The sequence below is a fragment of the Falco naumanni genome, chromosome 17, assembly GCF_017639655.2.
Source record: "Falco naumanni isolate bFalNau1 chromosome 17, bFalNau1.pat, whole genome shotgun sequence".
NCBI lineage: Eukaryota > Metazoa > Chordata > Aves > Falconiformes > Falconidae > Falco > Falco naumanni.
The window spans coordinates 7,537,176-7,555,811 of record NC_054070.1 but is presented as its reverse complement, the minus strand read 5'-3'; the positions used below and the strand labels follow the sequence as shown (position 1 = coordinate 7,555,811).

The 18,636-nt window shown below is 53.5% G+C and overlaps 1 protein-coding gene and 1 long non-coding RNA gene across 9 annotated transcripts; both read right to left on the bottom strand.

Moving 5' to 3' along the window:
* Positions 1-432: 432 nt before the first annotated feature.
* On the bottom strand, positions 433-14,399 carry KLHDC8A (kelch domain containing 8A). 8 transcript variants are annotated; one of them, XM_040616797.1, is made up of 9 exons: positions 13,905-14,399; positions 12,832-12,894; positions 10,678-10,862; positions 6,123-6,187; positions 5,539-5,971; positions 3,807-3,971; positions 2,314-2,529; positions 1,828-1,929; positions 433-1,619 (listed from the first exon to the last, which is right to left on the bottom strand). In XM_040616797.1, exons 5-9 carry the CDS (start codon positions 5,912-5,914, stop codon positions 1,426-1,428), a joined length of 1,053 nt encoding a protein of 350 aa, XP_040472731.1. In that variant the 5' UTR covers positions 5,915-5,971; positions 6,123-6,187; positions 10,678-10,862; positions 12,832-12,894; positions 13,905-14,399; the 3' UTR covers positions 433-1,425. The 8 variants fall into 8 exon arrangements, with proteins under 8 accessions (XP_040472731.1, XP_040472728.1, XP_040472729.1 ...); XM_040616794.1 differs by lacking the exon at positions 12,832-12,894 and having other exon boundaries at positions 13,845-14,399; XM_040616795.1 differs by lacking the exon at positions 12,832-12,894.
* A 1,362-nt stretch (positions 14,400-15,761) lies between these two features.
* On the bottom strand, positions 15,762-18,057 carry LOC121098584. The gene is made up of 3 exons (XR_005831295.1): positions 17,882-18,057; positions 17,121-17,290; positions 15,762-16,723 (listed from the first exon to the last, which is right to left on the bottom strand). It is a non-coding gene; the product is annotated as an uncharacterized LOC121098584 (long non-coding RNA).
* Between the last annotated feature and the right edge of the window lie 579 nt (positions 18,058-18,636).

The window sequence follows — 18,636 nt, the reverse complement described above, 5'->3', positions numbered from 1 at the left end:
GAGAGAGGGGACCGGGGAGCTGACAGGGCTGCGCTCCAAAGCAGCCACCCGCGACCCCCCGGCACCGAGGGGCCGGAGGGCACCGGCCGGCTCCCACCGGGGCAGATGCAGCCGGTGGGGCCGGTCACTGCTCGCCTGGGGCATCCCGGGGCCGCAGCGACCCCCGCCCCCCCGGGCCGCCCCTGCCGTTGCCGCGGCCGCCGCACGGTGGCCCCGGTGCTCCGCAGCGCCCGGCACGGCCGAGCCCCCGGCGGCCGCCGCCCCCTCCCCGCCGGGCACCGCTGGAAAGGGGGACGTGCCACCTCGGGAAGGAACAAGGGATGGGGCACGCATCACCGCGGTCCCCCCGCTCCCCGTTTTCAGTCTGGATCCCGTATTTTCACGCCATCACAACCCCCAGAAGTGCGTAGCTGGGCTGCTCCAAGGGTTTTGCCGAAAAGAGCTTTTAATGGTGCAGCTGCTACAAGCTGGAATTGTAACCCGACAGCTCGGTCATCCCTCCCGGCAACTGCCCGGCAAGAGCAAAACCAGAGAGGGGGCAACAGCCAGGGGCTTCTGGCTTCACTGCCAGCAAAGCCACGGTCAAAGCCAGCCCCCAGAACCAGAGTTCAGTTCTGCTCCTCTCTCCCAGGGCTGACCAGGAGATCCTAAACCATCAAAAGGAGCTAAAACCCAGGTTGGAACATTGTAGGTTGAGGCCATCCGCACACGAAACCCAGCAAAGGCAGTATCTGTGCTAGTCCTGTGCCAAAAGTGAGGTCTTCCCTCTAACCAAAACAGTCCCTTGGGCATTCATCCCTCCCAGGAGCACCAGGAGCCCCTCACTCCAGCTTCTGCCAAAGCGACAGTCAGATGCTACAGGTTGGCAGGAAAAGCCTTGCTATGAAGGCAGAAGAACAATCCCCTGAATCTGGCTGCACGCTAGGAGTTTCCCTTGTTGCAAGCCAAGAGGATCCATGCAGGGAAGCACGCACAGATCCCAGGACGCTCGAAGAGGGCAACATCACACCGGTTCTCCCTGAGCTACCACCAACCTGTGGGGATACCCCTAACACCTCTGAACATGCCGCCTTTGGTAGTGGGTCAGGACGGTGGCAGGGAGACACTGCCCATGCCCCAGTCTCCAGAGTCCTTCCAGCTGGCAGGAGACACGGCACACCAGCGCTGCGAGCAGTTCCTTCATCTGGGTTTCCCCACAGAGCACTGAAGACCACCAGAGGGGACCCCTGGCCAAAGTGCTCTTCCCTCCATGGGGCTGGACCAGCAGTGCCTGGGATGGAGAGGAACAGCATCCCTGTGGCTGCAGGCTCCGAAGCAGAGCCGAGCTGCCAGGGCAGTCTGGGTGGTGCTCACCAGCCTCAGCGCTGCCAGGACCTGCCCAGCACCACCACCACTGCTGCAGGGTCCTCCGCCGGCAGCAGCCAGCTAGGAATCGGAGAGGCAGAGGGCCTCCACGGCACTGCTCAGGCCCTGGCTCACCCCACCGATGGCCAGCAGGCAGTTGCGCACCACGATGCTGGAGCAGGCGCAGCGCGGGGTGGGCATGGGGGGCAGGCTCTCCCACTTGTTTTTCTCGGGGTGGAAGGCTTCTGTGGACTCCAGGACGGTCGGCTGGTTTCCTGCAAGCACAAATCGAGGCAGTAGGTCACCCAGGAAGCACCGGCAAGCATCCCTTGTCTGCTGTGGGACAGTGTCTGTGCTCTGGACCCCATCCCACTATGGGGTCTGTTTTCCCTGCTCCCTCAGGCCAGCATCTCTCCTCTCCGTAATGATAACACGCGACTCACATATGCTTTTAAAGTGTTACCACCATCCCCAGTGCCTCACCTAGTCCCCCAGCCACGACAACTCTGCCTTTCAGGTAGCCAGCCACAAAGTCTGCTCGCCTTTTCTTCAGGTAGAGGGAACGCTCCATCTTCATCCAGCCACCTGGGAGGGACAGGACAGACTGGGTATTACAGGAGCATCCACCCCTGGGAAACCACCCGCCTCTCTGACCTACTTGCTTGTGGAAGTGCAGTTTTGCTGCTGTGCCTTGGGGTAACAAAACCCCAAAACAAAAAACGACACAGGGGCCAGCTTCCCCACCACCACGTCGGGAGGGAGCTGCTGAACCCAGCTGCCTCAGGACCACGGTCTGCTGCCTTGGCTTGTTAATCCTGACCGCAGGCTTTCCTCGTGGCTGAGCTCAAGGCACCAGCAGTCCCAGGACTCAGCAGATGAGAGCTCTGCGTTCTGCAAAGCCCCAAAGCCCAGCCTTATGTGCCACCCACCCTGCTCCTCTGTACAGGACAGAGCTGGGATGGCCCCCACCTTGTTCCATGTCAAACATGTCCACAGTCCTCATGAACTTGGGCTGCCGGTAGAGCCGTCCCTGCCGCAGGCCCCCCAGACTGAAGAGTTTGTCTTCTGTGGGCACGAAGCTGGAGAAGGCCCTTTTGTTGGGGATGTTGGGAAACTTGGTCCACGATCTGGTCTCCGTGTCAAAGACCTCGAAGGCGTTGACAGCGTACTTGGATTGCCTTCCACCTGGGGCAGGGGAGATGGAAAGGAAAGGGTCAGCTTGGCTCGTAGCACAAAGCCAAGGGCAGCAGGAACCAGAGGAGCCTCCTGGAGCAAGCTGGGAGCAAGAGAGCTGCTAGCCCCTATGATGTCCTCAGGTCTCAAGTCACCTGTGGGAGAGGCTGCTGAGCCAGGTAACTCCTCACTCTTGCACACCCTCTCCTTCAACTGCAGGTTCATGGCATGGAAACACTTCATTTTTCAGCGCATCACACCCCTCCACACCGGCAGCAGCAGGTCGCTGGCACAGGAAGGTGTTTAGTATGCACGGATTTAATCAAGACAAATTCACAGCAGAGCAGGGATCAGTGCTCAGGGAGCCTTTGCAATTCAGATGAGTTCAGTGCCAGTGCAACCCAGCAAGCCCTGGCCTGGCTGCCAAGCTCCTGATGGAGCAGGAGAGCCAGAGCAGCTGCTGCCACCGCCACCAAAGATGCGCATTATTCTTCCACCCCTCAGACGCAGATGAATACAGCTATTCTCAGCTCAGATGCTCTCAGCGTGCCTTTGAAGGCAGAGCCTGTGCTCGCTATTGGGCCCACAAACTGTTCGCCAGCAGCAAGCGAACTGCAAAATAGATCAAAGAGTCTTTTCTGGTAACCCCTAAAGAAAGCCAGGGCTGTCTGGCCGTTCGAGCCATCGGGACTTCTGTAGTTTGATCCTGATATGCCACTTGGCAACAAGTGAACGGCAGCATTTCCCTGCCTTAGTTACCCTTTCCATAAAGTGAAACTTACAAAAATAGTCCCCTGCAAAAGGCTTGGTCCAGTGTTTCCCAGCTACAACAGGTCTTTCCTCTGCCAAAGGCAGACCCTTTGTGAAGCTGCAGGGTACTCTGCCGATATAAAACACATGGAAGTATTTTTACTCACTAGTTGAGGGCAAGGGCTGTTAGCGCAGTTGCAGGACTGCAAATTGAGGTGGCACAGATCAGCTGGACCCTCAGCTGCCAGCAGCCATGGATGGGCCTGGGACAGGGGAGGTCACTGGGACCTGCGAGCTCTGGGGGCATTCAAGGGTGAAAGGGCTCTCGTGGGTGCTGGCTCGGGAGCTGTGGATCCAAACCCAGCGCTAGCCCCACTCAAAACCTACAGCTGCAAGCCTGGTGGTTCTGAATGCGTGAGAAAGCAGGCAGTGATGGAGAAGAGCTTTCCCAAAAGACTCTTCCAGGGAGGTTTCTAAGTGCTCAGATCAAAGGAGCTGCTGCCCAAGGAAGAGGAGGAGGAGGCAGGACCGCTTCTTACCCAGCACGTAGATCTTGGTGCCTCGCAGGAAGGATGTGGCAGCGTACCTGGGTGTGGGCATGGCTGCCAGTGACACCCAGATGTCCTTGAGCATGTCGTAGTGCTGCAGGTAGTTGTGCGGCCGCAGGTCAGATCCCATCCCACCAGCCGCATAGACTCTGTAGTCTGGAGAGGGCCAAGAAGAGGGGGAAAAAAATAAAATAATCCCACGTTATTATAGGAAAGCATCAGAAATACCCCCTTGCAAAAAGGCACGTGCCATCATATGATGTGGACCAGAATTGTTCGCTCCTGCCCAGGCCCTGCGCATGTCCCAAGCTCCCATCCCCAGGGCAGAGGGGAACGCAGCATCCTTCTGGTCCCTGCAGGAATGCTGATGCTCTCCCCCCTCAGCGGCTGCTGCTCATCAGCTCAGCTCCTGCTTTGCCCCGCCGAGGTCTGGCACAGGATGGCAGCTCTGCCACCCAGACCGGAGGACCCAGAGCCAAGGCACTGAGGCTACTTGTTCCTCACTAAATCCCTAGCAGCCACATCCAACCTCTGGCTATCAGCAAACCTGGCTCTCCAAAACGGAGTCCCACCTGCACAGCACCCACGTTATCTCCTTCAACAAGCACTTCACAGACAAGATTCAGGAGAGCAGCGACAGCAGCCTTGCCCTTGCGGGCAGCCTTACAAAGCAGCTGGAAAAGCAGAGCCCAGCCTGCGCGCTGCAAGGATTTGGGCAGCTATTTCTGTTCCTGGCCTCTCACACCAAACTGACCCTGCCATATCAGTCAAGCAAGCTTATACTCAGAGAGAAAAATCATCTCCAAGATGGTAAATATTATTTTTAAGCATTCCTTGATGGTAGCTTTTAAACCCACTTAAGCAAACAAACCAAGCAGCTTTCAAAGAAGCTGCCTGGAGATTAGATTCGTAATCCCGGGCACGGCGGGAAGCTGGCCGACCTCAGACACGCTGCTTGGGAACACAACTCCCAGCCTCAGGCTTTTCAAAGCACGGGAGAGCATGCTAAAGGAAATCAATGCTCCGTGTCTCTGCTTAGAAATTAAAAAATGAGATGGGCTGATAAGGCAGAGCCTTGCAGCCGTTTAACAAGCCCTGTTCAAGGCAGTGGTTAAGCTTTCAGAGGGAGCTACACAGGAGCCCCCCACGAAGCCAGCTGCTTCCCCTCCTTGTACGATGGTTTGACCCCACCACCATGAAGCTGACTTTTTTCTGGCCAGTTCTGGGTTTGGACCAGAGATGCCTCTTCAAATCAAAGCTATTCCGCGGCTCTGAGACCTTCACCCTGGCTCTGCAGCTCAGCCGCGTCCTCCCAGCCTGGCTGCACTCTGCCAGCAGCACTGTTCCTATTTTTCCAGGATCTGCAGCACACAAAGACCAGAATTTACTACAAAACCATGGAGAGGTTTTATTTGAGACCTTGGAGCTTGGGCCTGTCTGAAATACCCCCAGGTACCAGCACAGCCACTGCTCTCACAGCTGCAGGGCTGATGGTACTGGGCAACCCCTGAGTTTAACTGGTTGCCTACAGAAGAGTCCTTTAGCAGGTGGGATATGACAAATACTTCTAGAAGCCCAGAAAAGGTTTTGGAGAACAATGTAACAGTGTGCCATTGCCCAGAGAGCTTCTGTGCCTGATGCATCAGCCGATGCTAACCCTGCCCACCCCACCACCATCCCACCCTGCCCTGGGAGGGCACAGCAGGGACGGAACCCTCCTTGCCTTTTGCGGTCACCGAGATGCCCATGGCTGCCTCTCTCAGCGAGTTCCTCTTCTTCCACTTGCCCTCATCTATGTTGTACATCTCCACTATCTTCAGCGGCATCTGATTCACTCCAACCCCTCCTATCACCATGATCCTCTTGCCCAAGGTGACCACGGCCACCCCTGCCCGGGCCGTGGGCATGGCAGGCAGCGAGGTCCACTGGTCAGCCTCAGGGGAGTAGACCTCGAAGCAGTCCATGGGGACACCGTTGTCATCGCAGCCCCCGATGGCAAACACCTGCCCACCGGCTTCCACCAGTGTCGAGTAGACCCTGCTGCTTGGGAGCGGGGCGAGGGTTTTCCACTGGAAATCTTTGGTATTAGCTACCTCCATGGTGGCTGCTGCAGCGAGGCAGCATCGGTCCCGGCCCAAGGGAGGGGGCTGGCTATGCTGCAAAACAGAGCAGGGAAGCGCCAGGGAAAAATAAGGGAGAAACATGAAGTGCAAACACCCATCCTGCCCCTTCAGGATGCAGGGCAGGGAGCTGAGCATCCCACACCCCCTCTGCCACCCCCTGACACAGAGCATCAGTGACCGGTACCTCTCATTGCGTCTCCATTAATCCTGCAGTTCCAGATCTGCCTCAAGCTCACGCCAAGACTGATCCTAAAAATAAAACAAAACAAAAGAGGGAGGAAGGAGAGAGAAAAAAAAAAAAAAAGGCAAGAGAGGTTGGAGTCAGTTTGTTATCCTGTTTCCTGAGCATCCCCGCCCCCAAGCGACATTCAAACTGAGGAGGCTGCAAGCTGTCTGCTCACTTCCCTGGCTGTCCTCCTGCCTGCTGGAGAACTTTTCCTTGCATCCTCCTTCTCTGACCTGATTATTCCTCCTGACCCCTGTGTACGTCCTCAGGCAGAACCTGGGGAGAACCTGCCCCAGGAATCCCCGGCTGGGGAAGGCGAAAGCCAGCACTCCCTCTCCAGCCCCACACTGCGGAGCTGTAAGGGATCCAGAGAGCATCTGCGGAGCTGTAAGGGATCCAGAGAGCATCTGCGGAGCTGTAAGGGATCCAGAGAGCATCTGCGGAGCTGTAAGGGATCCAGCCCAGCAGGGAGAGGCACAAGCTCTTGCTGGAAACCCACGGTCTTTTTTCATTCCTTCTCTCGGAAAGGCCTTTAAGCACGCAGACGAGATTAATTAGCGCAGGAGGACAGAGAGAGGACAAACAGAAAGGAACAAAGGCAGGGGCTTGCTCGCTCACCCAGCATGGAATAAGGTGCGTTTCACACTGAGCAACCTCACCTGCACTGTGTAACTGGGGTTGTTTAACAATTGCCCTTAAAACAAAATAAGATTTATCTGTGCCCTTGCAGACGCAGCCTCTCCCAGCACATGCTGCCTGCACAAGCCTTCGGAGGCAGGACTGTAGGGCAGAGTGAGCAGTTGCCAAGAAAACCCAAAGAAGGCAGACTGCTGGCTGAGCGCCGCTCTGGTCTAGGACAGCATCATTCCTTCTTTTCCCCATGCACAGACTCCTGAGACTTTTCCCTGTGGGTGCTGAGGTCCCACCGAGCCCCTGGTAAAGAGCTTCCCTGGCAGCAGAGCAGGGCTCTGCTCCTGGACCCACATCCCTGCCCCCTGGACCCACATCCCTGCCCCCTGGCTGACAGCCAGCCCAGGGCCAGTGCCTCAGCTCACTTGCTGCTTGGAGGTGTTTTTTCTTCTGATACAGCAGTGGGGATGTGGGATGGGATGCAAAGAGCCAACTTTCTCTCTCCTAAGACACCCAAGCACAAATAAAGCAACCAACTAGTACGGCCCTTGGGTTTCTTAAGGGGATGGACTCCCTTCTCCCAAAAAGGAGAACCAGACTTGTTTCCTGCTGCTTCATCTGGAGCAGAGAGAAAACAAGTGGGCTTTGCAAAACTCCCTGACCCATGAACAGGTCATCTCCACCCTGAACCCCACCGCCTTGCCCCGCCACAGTGCTTACTCCCCAGGTCTGACCACAGCCCTTCAGCTCTGGGAGCCCTCTGACAGCCAGAGCAGACAGCCTGTAGCTTAGCAACAGCCACCTACAGCGCCTTCATCATCCGAGTGGGTATCCTGATGCTTTCCTGCTTTCCGGGGACCACAGCGTGAGGCAATGAGGCAGATCCCCCTGGAAGGGGAGAAGCCCTGGGATGCACCAGGCTGCTCGCAGGGCAGATCCACACGGGCTGTTGCTGCTGTACCCCAGACTCATCCTGCATGCAGCACACCACGTTATTGCTTCTGTAAATTCATGCCTGTCAGGTAAGCAGGGAGACAGAGGTGGCCCTTGGACCAGAGCCAGGGTGTTTGCGGTTATCTCAGACAGCTACAGTGCAGCATCCCCACAAACTCCTCATCTCTGCCTCGGGGCTGAGCCTCAGGGCCCATCTGAAGGGAAGATCCGTTTCCATGGTCAGGTTAGTTCCTACCTCTCCTCTGAAAGTGTGAATTAGAGGAGGCTGATGGAAAAGCATCAGTGAAACAGGTCCCCAACAGCTGGATCGAGCACCATCAAAAGTCTCTTCACGTAAGTCTGAGCTGGCATGGGAACTGATCAATTCAAACAGGGCTGTTTATTTTTAACTTATTCTCCCAAATACATTTCAGTAGTCAGCTAAACATCAGTTATCACATAAAGAACGTGGTTCATAAACTCATGGATGCTCCTTGGGCTGTAACCCTCCAGCAGCAGGACCCAGCACGGGCACATGCGCACATCCCCGGTACAAAGGAACACAAAAGCAATGATGAAACGCAGCAGCAAGTCAAGCCACACTGTGCCTCTTCCCAGCAGCAGAGGAGAAAGGGACAAGCAGCAGACCTGCTCACCAGCTGTTGGTCCCCCTTCCCTTCAACACCTTGTCATCCGATGTGCATCACCACCCGCCACCCGACCAGCTCAGGTGGTTTTGTCTTGGCAGTTTAAGCATCTCTGGACTATTCCCTTTATGAATAGTTTATTCCCTTTCCAGGCGAATTTCATGCACTACCATGACAAGTTCAGCACGGGCCAGCAAATTAGAAAAGCAGAGCCAGCTGCTATTTCCAGGAGCATGACAAATTTGCATCCTGACCTCCGAGAAGTAATTTTCCTGCCCTGTGCCTCCATTTCTTCAATGAAAAAACGCAGATGAGACACAATCAGCATCACTCAAATGTCTGACAGAAGCAGAAACTCACGGCTGGTGCCAGACAGTTTCTCGGCTGTCATTAAGGCTATCCAAAACTGAAGCATAATTGTCTAAAATAAATTTCTTTTTCAACATACCAGCACACAGTGCTATTCAAAGCACTTGGAGATGGCTGAGTATTTCTGTGGAGTGCTGGGCAGGTCCTTCATGAGAACAGGCAAAGACCTGCAAATTCAGCCCAGCTGTGGTCCAGAGAGCCACCACGCAGCAGCAGCAGAACCACAAGGCTCTGCATCAATTCAGCTGCCTTAGCATACAAATAACTTGCTATTCTTCTCTTTCATGCTCTTTAAAGAAAATCAAGGTCAGTCTGAAGCACTGTACCCACACCCTTTGTCTCTGCCTCTCCAGCATCACCTGGATCTCAGCGGGAAGCAATGCCAGCACTGCACCGTAGGAGCTGGGAGCTGCCAAAATGTGCTGACCCAACACCCCCGTGCGCTGCAGCCACGCTCTCCTCCCAGGCAGAGGGAATTATCACTTAATTATACCACACAAATTGGAAGCATTAACATTTTTTTCCTTCAACGGCTACATTAAAATCGAAATGCATGGTAATTGCTTTGCTATCGGAGGAGATGGCAGGCACGGTGCTGAGCCCACTCTGGTGCCCAGCCCTGACTCTTGCAGGAGAGAAACCCTTGTTTCAACAGCTCAGCACCCACACACACACCCCCCCGAGGGGCTTTGCCAAGAGGCTGTGGAGCACAGCTGGGCAGGGAGAGCCCTGCAGCACCCACCGGGAGGGTGACAGGGCTCAGGTGGGAGAGCAGGACCCCTGGGTGCGCGGGGCTGAGCTCCCCGTGTTGCAGCACCCAGGTGCTCCCTCCAAGGAGAGGCCATTCCTCACCTCACAGGTTACATCGGGCTCATTTTAAAGAGCCCCTGGTTTAGTGGCTTTTATTACCTGCAACGATTTGTGATTTATAAGAGATATGTGCTGGTGGGTGTTGAAGTGATAGACGGGCTGAACAGGGAGAGAGATCTCAGGATCTCAGCGCTTGGTGCTGCGGACTGCGGCTGCTTTCCCTCTCCTTCCTTTCTCACCTCTCTCCAGGATTTAGAAGTTTTGCCACTCCAGGTTGGAATTCTGGAATTCCCTCAGCTGCAGAGGGTCAGCACACAACCCCGCCGGAGGCAAAACCTCCACCCTTCAGCCATCAGGGTGTTCTTCAAGCTGATGCACGACCCTCAATATCGCATCGCACAAGCGGAGTGAAAAGGAGTCCTATTTACACCTCTCCGAATTAAAGGAAACGCAAAAAGGCCCCAGAAGATGAAAAGCCATGGAGATACTCCCAAATTCCTCATTTCAATACTCATGCTGAAGATATCCACCCTGAGATATCAGTGTACTCCCAGCCACACTTACACACTCTCTCCAGGGAGGGGGTCAGGGCTGGAAACAGGGAGAGACCCCTAATCCTCACTCAGCCCGTGGCAGATACAACTCCGTGCGAACCGATGCTGTATCATGTTTGTCCAACTGACCCCAACAAGCCTCCAGCATTTCTGCAGCCCCAGCAAAGGATCCCGGCTGTGCCTTGCAGAGCATCACCCGCCCAAACCCTCACCTCAGGGGCACCACAAAGAACCAGGAGACCACCATGCTTTTTCCTGGCATCCCATCACAACATCACAACCTGAGCCGTACCCGGTGGCCCGCAGCTTCGCTGAGTTCAGTAGCATGATCCCAGATTCCCATCAGCGGATCTGGGGATGGATCAGACCCAGGATGCCTGCCACAGCCCCACCAGGAGCTGTGCTCCCAGAACATCACCGCTCCCCAGATTGTCTGCCAGCTGCCAGACGCCCACATGTCCCTTGCTGTCACCAGGAGCAGGTTAAGACAGAGATGCAGCCAGCCACCAGCCTGACAGAGAAGCCTATTAGAGAAACCACCACCTTGGGAGAAAAAGCTCTTGTACTCACCTAAATGTCCCACCAGATAAGCACGGGGCAGTCCTGCCAAGTGCCAGCCAACACAAGGAAAGGGCTGCAAAGCTGAGCTGAAAGCAGCCCGACATCCAGCCAGCATCGCTAGCCAGAGCGGTGACGGTTCCCACTGCTCTGAGGACGGGCGTCACAGGAGAGGCAGGAACAGGGGCAACAACATGCTGGAAATAGCACACAAAAACAGAGAAGAAATCACAGCTCCTGCTCCTCAGCACCAGGCAGGAGTGAGCAGCTTCATTTCAGCTCTGTCTTGGCTGCCTGTACTCTATTGAGTAAGAGCAGGGAGAGATGACACAGCACAGGCTTGAAGACAGTTAAAAGGGATTCGGTGCAGGGAGGCCCTTGCTGTCCCGAAGAGCAGTCACGGTACAAGGCTGGGGGGGACACAGAAAGGAGATCCCCAGGAATTTCACCTGCTGCCAAGGGTGCCAGGCACAGTCCAGCTCTGCCCTGCTTGCCTGCTCCTGGCTCTCCTCCCTGCACAATTCCAAGTTACACCAGCACTCGGGTGCTTTCCCGGTGCTGCTTCAGGCTCAGGATCCAATGCCTGGTTTGGAGAAGGGACCAGCCCCTGGGAAGCATCAGTCCCCTGTGGCTCAGCTCTTCTGCTCCCAGACCACCCACCGTTGCTCACCTGCTCCCAGGAGCAGGGATGGAGAAGGCGAGAGGTGCCAGCTGTGGGATGCGCAGGATGCTGTGCACAGGGCCCAAGCACACCATGCACAGGATGCTCGCCGGGGACCCTCATACCTGCTCTGCTGGGAGTTGAGCTGAAGCTCCCTGCTGGGCTGGGTGCTCAGGTCACCCACACAGGGAAGCTGCTGGTAGAGCTGGGACCCCCCACCCACCTGCCCCTCCTCAAAACCCCAACGACGGTAACCACCTGCAGCTGGAGCTGCCCTGGTGTCACATCCGCCAGAATCAAGGATTTTCAGCAAGTGATGAGAAAGGAGAGGAAACAGGGTGATAATTTTCTATGAGAAAGGAGGGGAAACACGGTGATAATTTTCTTTATGCTGTTTTCACCTACACTGGAAGTTAGCAGGATACAGGGCATCTCAAACAACACCTTGAAAAAGTTTCAGCTGTGGGAGCAGCACCCAAACCTCCCCATTAATCACTATAATTGAAGTGAGCTGCTTTTCCTTCTAGATACGTATAAATGTCATGGTGTAGCCACCTTTTCCACTCTCAGATAAACGTTAGCACAGTACAAAGAGGCCCTGTGGGCTCAGATACCAATCCCTGCTGTAAATCAGGGAATTTATTCCTTCCTTATTCCAGTGAAGACACAGCCAACAAGAATCACAACATTCACAGGGGCAGATGTTCCAGGAGGCTCTAAGTCCATATTTTCCCCCCTCTCAGCACTCTGAAGGGAGCCACAAATCCCTCTCCCAGGGATAAGGCTGATTTCTCTGCTACCCAAAGATTTTTCAGAGGAGCCCAGAACCCCATCATATAATAGTCCAGATTGCTCAGCACCCCCACAGGCTTTTCTCAAATCCTCACCACTTATTCATGGTTCTGAGCAGAACCAGGGTCTTTGGAAGAGTCTGGCACCTTTGTAACCCCCCCAGCACGGGAGAAGCCTGAGCTCCCATCCCAAACACCCGCTCTCCTGCAGGGTCCTGCAAGACCAAGAGCTGCTGTGGTCACCTGCAGCAGGGTGCTACGTGACCCAGCCTAACACTGCTTCTTGGTGACCCTCAGAACAAGTTACAGACAGCCTTTCCATAGACAGTCCTCACCCACAAGGTCATATAATACCAAAGTCTTGGTTTTGAAATTACTGCAACTTTTAAACAGACAAGGCTTTTTAAAAATCACCTCTGAAAACCAGGGACCCTGGTGCCTTTACTTCTCCCCTTGTTCAAAACCTGGCAGCTGAGGCTTTAAACAGAACATGCATGAAATGTTCAGTCTGGTATTTCTGACCTCTCTTCACACTGAATCAAGTTTCCTTGCCATAGTAACAGCTACCCAGAAAAATAACAACAACAAAAAAATCCACTAGTTCCCTGCAAATTACCCAGCTGGCAAAAAGAGAAAGGCAAAAGGAAAGAGAAAAAACATTGCAATTATAAGAGAATTAATTGTACCAAACAAAGAAAAAGCAGCAGCACTCACAAGCAGCTTGTTTCATTTCTTCTGTTCTGAGCATCCCTCTTTGCAGACATAAGGAGGTGCAGTCTGAAGGCGAAGACAGCAGGCTGCGACCGATGTGACCTCCTCCCCAGCTTCACCCCGTCCCCCCATTACCAGTCCCTTGAGATCATTTCCAGCCTCATCATGCCAAAAGCAATTTCCTGCAGTTGCTAATAGGAGGAAGGCAGAGAGGTCGTGGAAAGAAATATTCCATGGCTTACGGCACGGCAATCGTGCATCAGAAGGATGCCAGGAGCTTTAGCAGGCTACAGGACAGGGACAAAAGCAGTTTCTTTTTTTGGCACTCATTAGCACAGGGAAAGAGCCCAGACCATCCTTTTGTCCCCGGGTGGGCTGAAGAATCAGAAGAACAAGGCAAGATTTGTTCACACCACAGTTTGTCTCAAGGGAGAGAGTTATAATTCCATCAAGGGAAGAGATAACCCACCTGCGAGACTGAAGCGCACCCCTTCCCTGGTCCAATTCCCACCAGCATCCTGCATCTCCTCCCTTGCCCCCAAAGGCTGCCTCTGCTCTGCGCAAACAGCTTCTCTTGCACGGGTCAAATACAGAAGGTCTTTTTCCAGCCCTGCAGCCTCGCTGGTTATGTTTATAAAGCTCCTGTTACTCTGTATTTAGGCTGCATCCCTCCGGAGGGAATGTAAAGAGCTCGGTCCAGACCTCAGCTGGGGGTAGCTCATGGCACACCCCCATCACTGTCGGCTGCCTCAGCTGCCGGGGCCTGGTCTGGGAGAAAGGCTGAAAAACTGGGATTTAGGGACTACTGGGGGAGTAAAAAGGAAAGAAAAAAAAAAAAAAAAAGGAACACCCCACCCCCCTCCTTAACCCACTTCTTTTGGGGGAAACACAAACTCAAAGCTTTGTTTCTGGTTGCTTATTAAAAGCCTGGCCTGACAGCAGGAGAAAGCCGTCCTCCTCCGAAGCATCCTCCAAAGCATCTCCCCCCCCCCCCCCCCCAGGCATAACCCACTGACCTCCATCAAGAAACTCCCTCCCTCCTGCCAGGATGGCTCGGGAAGCTCGGATGTACTCACAGCTCCTGGGAAACCGTGCTGAGTCCAGGTGGAGCATGGCTCTCCGCTCCAAACACTCTTCCACTTCAACACCCAAATCCTCAGTGCCCACCAAGCATCCCCCTCCTCCCCTGCTCCCTCCGTCCCTCCCTGCACCCCGCAGCACTGCCGAGGGGGATGCGAGCAGCACTGGGAGCAGCCAGGGTTGGGAGGGCTGCATGGGAGGGATGCGAGGAGAGAAAAAAAAAAAAAAAAATCAGCATAAATCCAGCAGCCCTAATCTTCACCCTCCCGAATACGTAGGACAATTAAGAGGGAGAGTGTTTCCCCATCTGGTCTTTTCCTCGGTGCTGGCAGGCAGGGGTGTGCGTGCGTGTGTGTACACACTGCGTTACAAGACCCATACTTCAGCCTTTTATGGCTCCCCAGGCTTGCACAGGGTGTTCCCTAACGGGGGCTCTCCCTGCCTGCAAAAACAAAACAGATTGATGAGAAAAAAGAAGGGAGTTACAGCTAAAAAGCGGGAGCTGCCCCAAGGAGGAGGCAGAGGGAAGGGCTGGGGGGCTGCCCCAAGCTGGGTCCCGGTCACGGCTGGGAGCTGGGGGACCCCACACTGCTCAGGGAGAGAAAAGCCCAGCGCTGCTGTGGGCATCGGATGGACACGCACCCCACGGGCACTCACCGTGTGGAAAACAAGGACACAGCGGGGGCAGCTCAGGCAGCAGCAGCCCCGGAGCTTCTGCTCACCTCGCTCGGAGGCTGCAGAGACAGCGGTGGGATGTAGCACCCTTTGGGGTCCCATTTCCCAGCCTGCTGCTCATGCTGGGCTTTCACTTCCCTGACCCACTTCTCCACTCTTCTCCTAAAAGTGTTGCAGAATAACTTTGCCGAAAAAACATTTCTAAGCAAAAGAGAAAGATCCTTTCAACACATCTTCCATCGAGCCTCAGAGCTCCTCCCCAGAGATGCGCTTGCAGATGTTTCTAATCCTTCAGGACCCCCCTGAACTCTGAACATCCTTGACACCCCCAGGGATGCCTTCTCCTTTCGGCACTGTGCTCACACAGCTGTGCCCACCGGCTCAGCATGACTCGGGGCACGGCTGGTACCCGTGCAGCAGCATCAGGTGCTCCAGCACCCAACAGCCTTCGAAGCTGCAGCTTCCAGAGCTGGAAGAGGCTTCCGTTTCCATGTCAGAGGGACTCGGTGCCTCCAACACTCTTGTCCCTGCAGCCCCGACCAGTGACAGTTCCCAGAGGAGGTGTCAGGCGGAGCCCTGGCTTGCAGAAGCCCCCAGAGTTGACCCCAAGTTCAGCCCTGTAGCAATCCAGGCAGGGTTTATTCTTGCTGATAGTTCAAGCTGGTGGAGATGGGAAGCTATCTGAAAGCAGCTCTAGCCATAAAATAAGAAAAATGAGGAAATCAACAAGAAGTTGAGTCAAATGACTCTACATAAAGCAAATTCTCATCCCCTATCAGCTATTTTAATCTCCTGTTAGCTTTCCGTTGGGAGGATTCAATTTGCATTTAAATAAAAACCTCAAGCACAGGGCCAATCTAATGTTAAGATGTTTATTACAAAGGCATTCTCTTCTTCAGAAATTTTAAAAGACCCCATCAAACTGGATTTTAACAGGGGGGCTATTAGCAGTCTGGCATTATTGGACACTTAGTATTTGTAAGTTATTATTATTTACCAGACTGTTTATAGATGAGTCCAGGCAGCTGGTGAGCAAGGTTTCCAGCAAGCTTGCAAGCTCCTTGCTTACAACCCAGAAGGTTTAAAAAAAAAAAAAAAAAAAAAAAAAGATAGAGAGAAAAAAAACCACAAAAGGTCTTCTCCTCAACCCACTGAAGAACTGACTACAGAAAGCTCATTTCCATGGGGGGAGGGAAGGGGAAGCTGGTGAGATGCGCTGGTCCTCAAGCCATAGGGGAGGCAGCTCCTCTCCATCCCCACGCTGCACTCGTGCTGGGCACCAGCTCAAAGCTGCCTGATGCTGGGTGACCTTTCCGGGTGATGGTGGGGAAGGGGCTGTGACAGACTGCAGGTGGCCCTGGCAATCGCCTTACGCTGTGGGTTCCACTTTAAAATCAGCCATAAGCTGTGGTTTACAGAACCCACTGAAACCACGCAGCAGGTGGCTGTTTCAAACCACTTTGGAGCTCCTGGGCTCAGGACACTGGGGGACACTTTGGGGCCGGGGCTCAGGACACCGGGGTTGACCCCAGGTGGGTTTTTGGTTGGTTGGTTTAAATCTGGGGGGGGGGGGGGGTTGGGGGTAGAGGGTGTTGGGTAGGTTTTTTTATGGGCTTTTTTTTTGGGGTGTACGCATAGTTTTGGTTTTTTACATAGTTTTGGCTTTTTATGTTGCTGTTTGATCTCGAGCCCTTCATCTCATTTTCATTTTCCCTCCTGATTTTTGTCTGCCCATTTCACCTGTTGCTTTGTGCCTGTGGTTGGGCTCCCCACACTGCGTGTACAGCACCCAGTGAGTGGGGTGCTGGGGTCAGCTGGGGCCCCGGGTCGGCAGCAGAAACGTGATGGATTGTGATAAAATGATGGATGATGATAAAATAGGGAGCAGAGATGGTGTGGCCCTGACGGGGCTCTGCCAGGAAGCCTTGATAATCCTCATAGTCCTATATATCTGATGCTAATAATTTATTAAAACACTCTTTCATCTTCATAAGCATTTAATTCACCCAATTAAGAACAAAACAACAAAGGAACTCCAAAAAAAAAACCCTCATTGACCTTTCACTGGCCAGCATCATTTCTTAGATGAATGCATGCAGCCTTACCTTCCCACGACGAACAGTCTGCACCACGTCAACATCTGCAAAAGATGAAATGAGAGATGAAGGCGGGGGAGGAGGGCAAGTTTAAATTGGACAAAAGCATGGAGACAGGTACAGCAGCTTGGCCACAAAGCCCCAGGTGTTCCATCCCTGCCTGCCGACTTGCCTGCTGGATGAGTCAGACCTGACAGGCTGGAAAATAACTGTCTGTCTCGGAAGGATGGAGCTTATGCAATGCACTACAGAGACCCGAGCCCTGGTACAAAGGCAGGCGTCGGCTTCGCTCAGCAGATGCTTTTTGAGCAGTGAAAATTGCACAGCCCTACGCACCGGTGGCCACTGAGCCCTTCCCACCGCGCAGGACTGGTGCTGGGAGGGAGGGAGGGATGCACGCTGCTACCCACCACCACCACGCATCAGGAAAGCGGAGTTTACCTTCCTCCCGATGGCATCTTTTCCCGGCAGCGCCTTGCTTGCCACTTAAGGAGACCTCTCAGGATATCTCGAGGGATGTGTAAGACAAGAAAGGCCCAGGGATGTTCCAGATTTGTGCCTCAGAAAGGAGAGCTTTTCCAGGCTGCTTGGAAATGATAAGGGAGGTGTCACTGTTTAAGGAAGAAAAAAAAAAAAAAAAAAAAAAAAAAAGTCCTGAAAACCTGTAGCAGTTTCCTGCAATTCAACATCTGTTTCCATGGGAACAGCAGGAGAGTTGCAGTAATTCCTGCAGATTACACAAATAAACCAAACAGGAACATTTTATTTCCCTTTTTCTCACCTGCATCCCTTCAGGTTGAGCCAACTCCATCCAACGAGCACTCTTGACCCAACCGCTTCTCCTCAGCGTTTGGGAAAGGCACATTGGACTGCAGTTAGCAGGCCAGGAGGTAAGAAAATAGGGGGGAAGCAGAAAAAACCACCCCCAGAAGCCCAGTAAAAGGCTTTTCTTTTAGCAGAGATCAGGATCTTGTAGATAAAGGGGAAAAACATGCACAAGGGCCAAGACCTACCCATGCATAGCTGACCATGGGAGACCATGCTTTGGCACAAGCAGTGGACAGCAATGCAAGGGGACTGACTGGAGACAGCAGTCTTGTCACTTCTTCCAGTCATTTGGCGACCTGACAGTTAATTAACTAGTTAATTAATTAATTCTCCCTCCTGCAGGGCCCTGAGCTGACTACAGTGCAGATAGTCACCTTAATATGCAGAGACAGGAGCCGAGAGCTTCAGGATCTCTCAATCAGAATATTTAACCCACGGGGAGAAGTCCACCAGCTGTGCCTGCCCATTTGACAAACACAGAGAGACATAATTTCAGGACAGACAGGCGCTTTGAGAAGACAGTTGCTGGGAAGAAAAAAAACAAACCAAAACAAAATGAAAGAAACTCCACCCGCACGCACAAAAATTAGCTACAGTTTGCAGAATTTCATCAGCGGCATGAAAAAGCTTTAAGCTGTCTAACTAGTTAGGCTATGGATGCATCTGGCTTTGCATGAGTTTTATACAAACAAAACATCAGTCTATGTTTATATACAACTGGGAAAAAAAGCTGTTTGTTCCCAGGAAAAGTGTTTATGCGAGATGTAGCAGGGCTGGGAACCATCTCCAGACGTGGGTACCAGAATACTGGGATAAAGCAGGTGTTTGCTGGTATCACGAGCTGCATCTCTTCCATGCTCACTAAGAGAGCATCTATCATAAAGGAAGATCCCATCTGCCTTCCCGATCCATCTGACAAGAGTCAATATATTCCAGGGCAGGGTACAAAGTGCCTTGGGTTTGCCACAGAGTGCATCCAGAGCAAGAAAAGGGACTTGGAACGGTGGCGTTTTGTTCTCCAGCCTTCAAAGGAAGCGAGGGTTAATCATTCATGAACCAGGCAGCGATAAGAGACAACAGCGAGCTGTGTAAAGAATGGATTTGAAAGGGGGATGTGGGTAAAAAACGT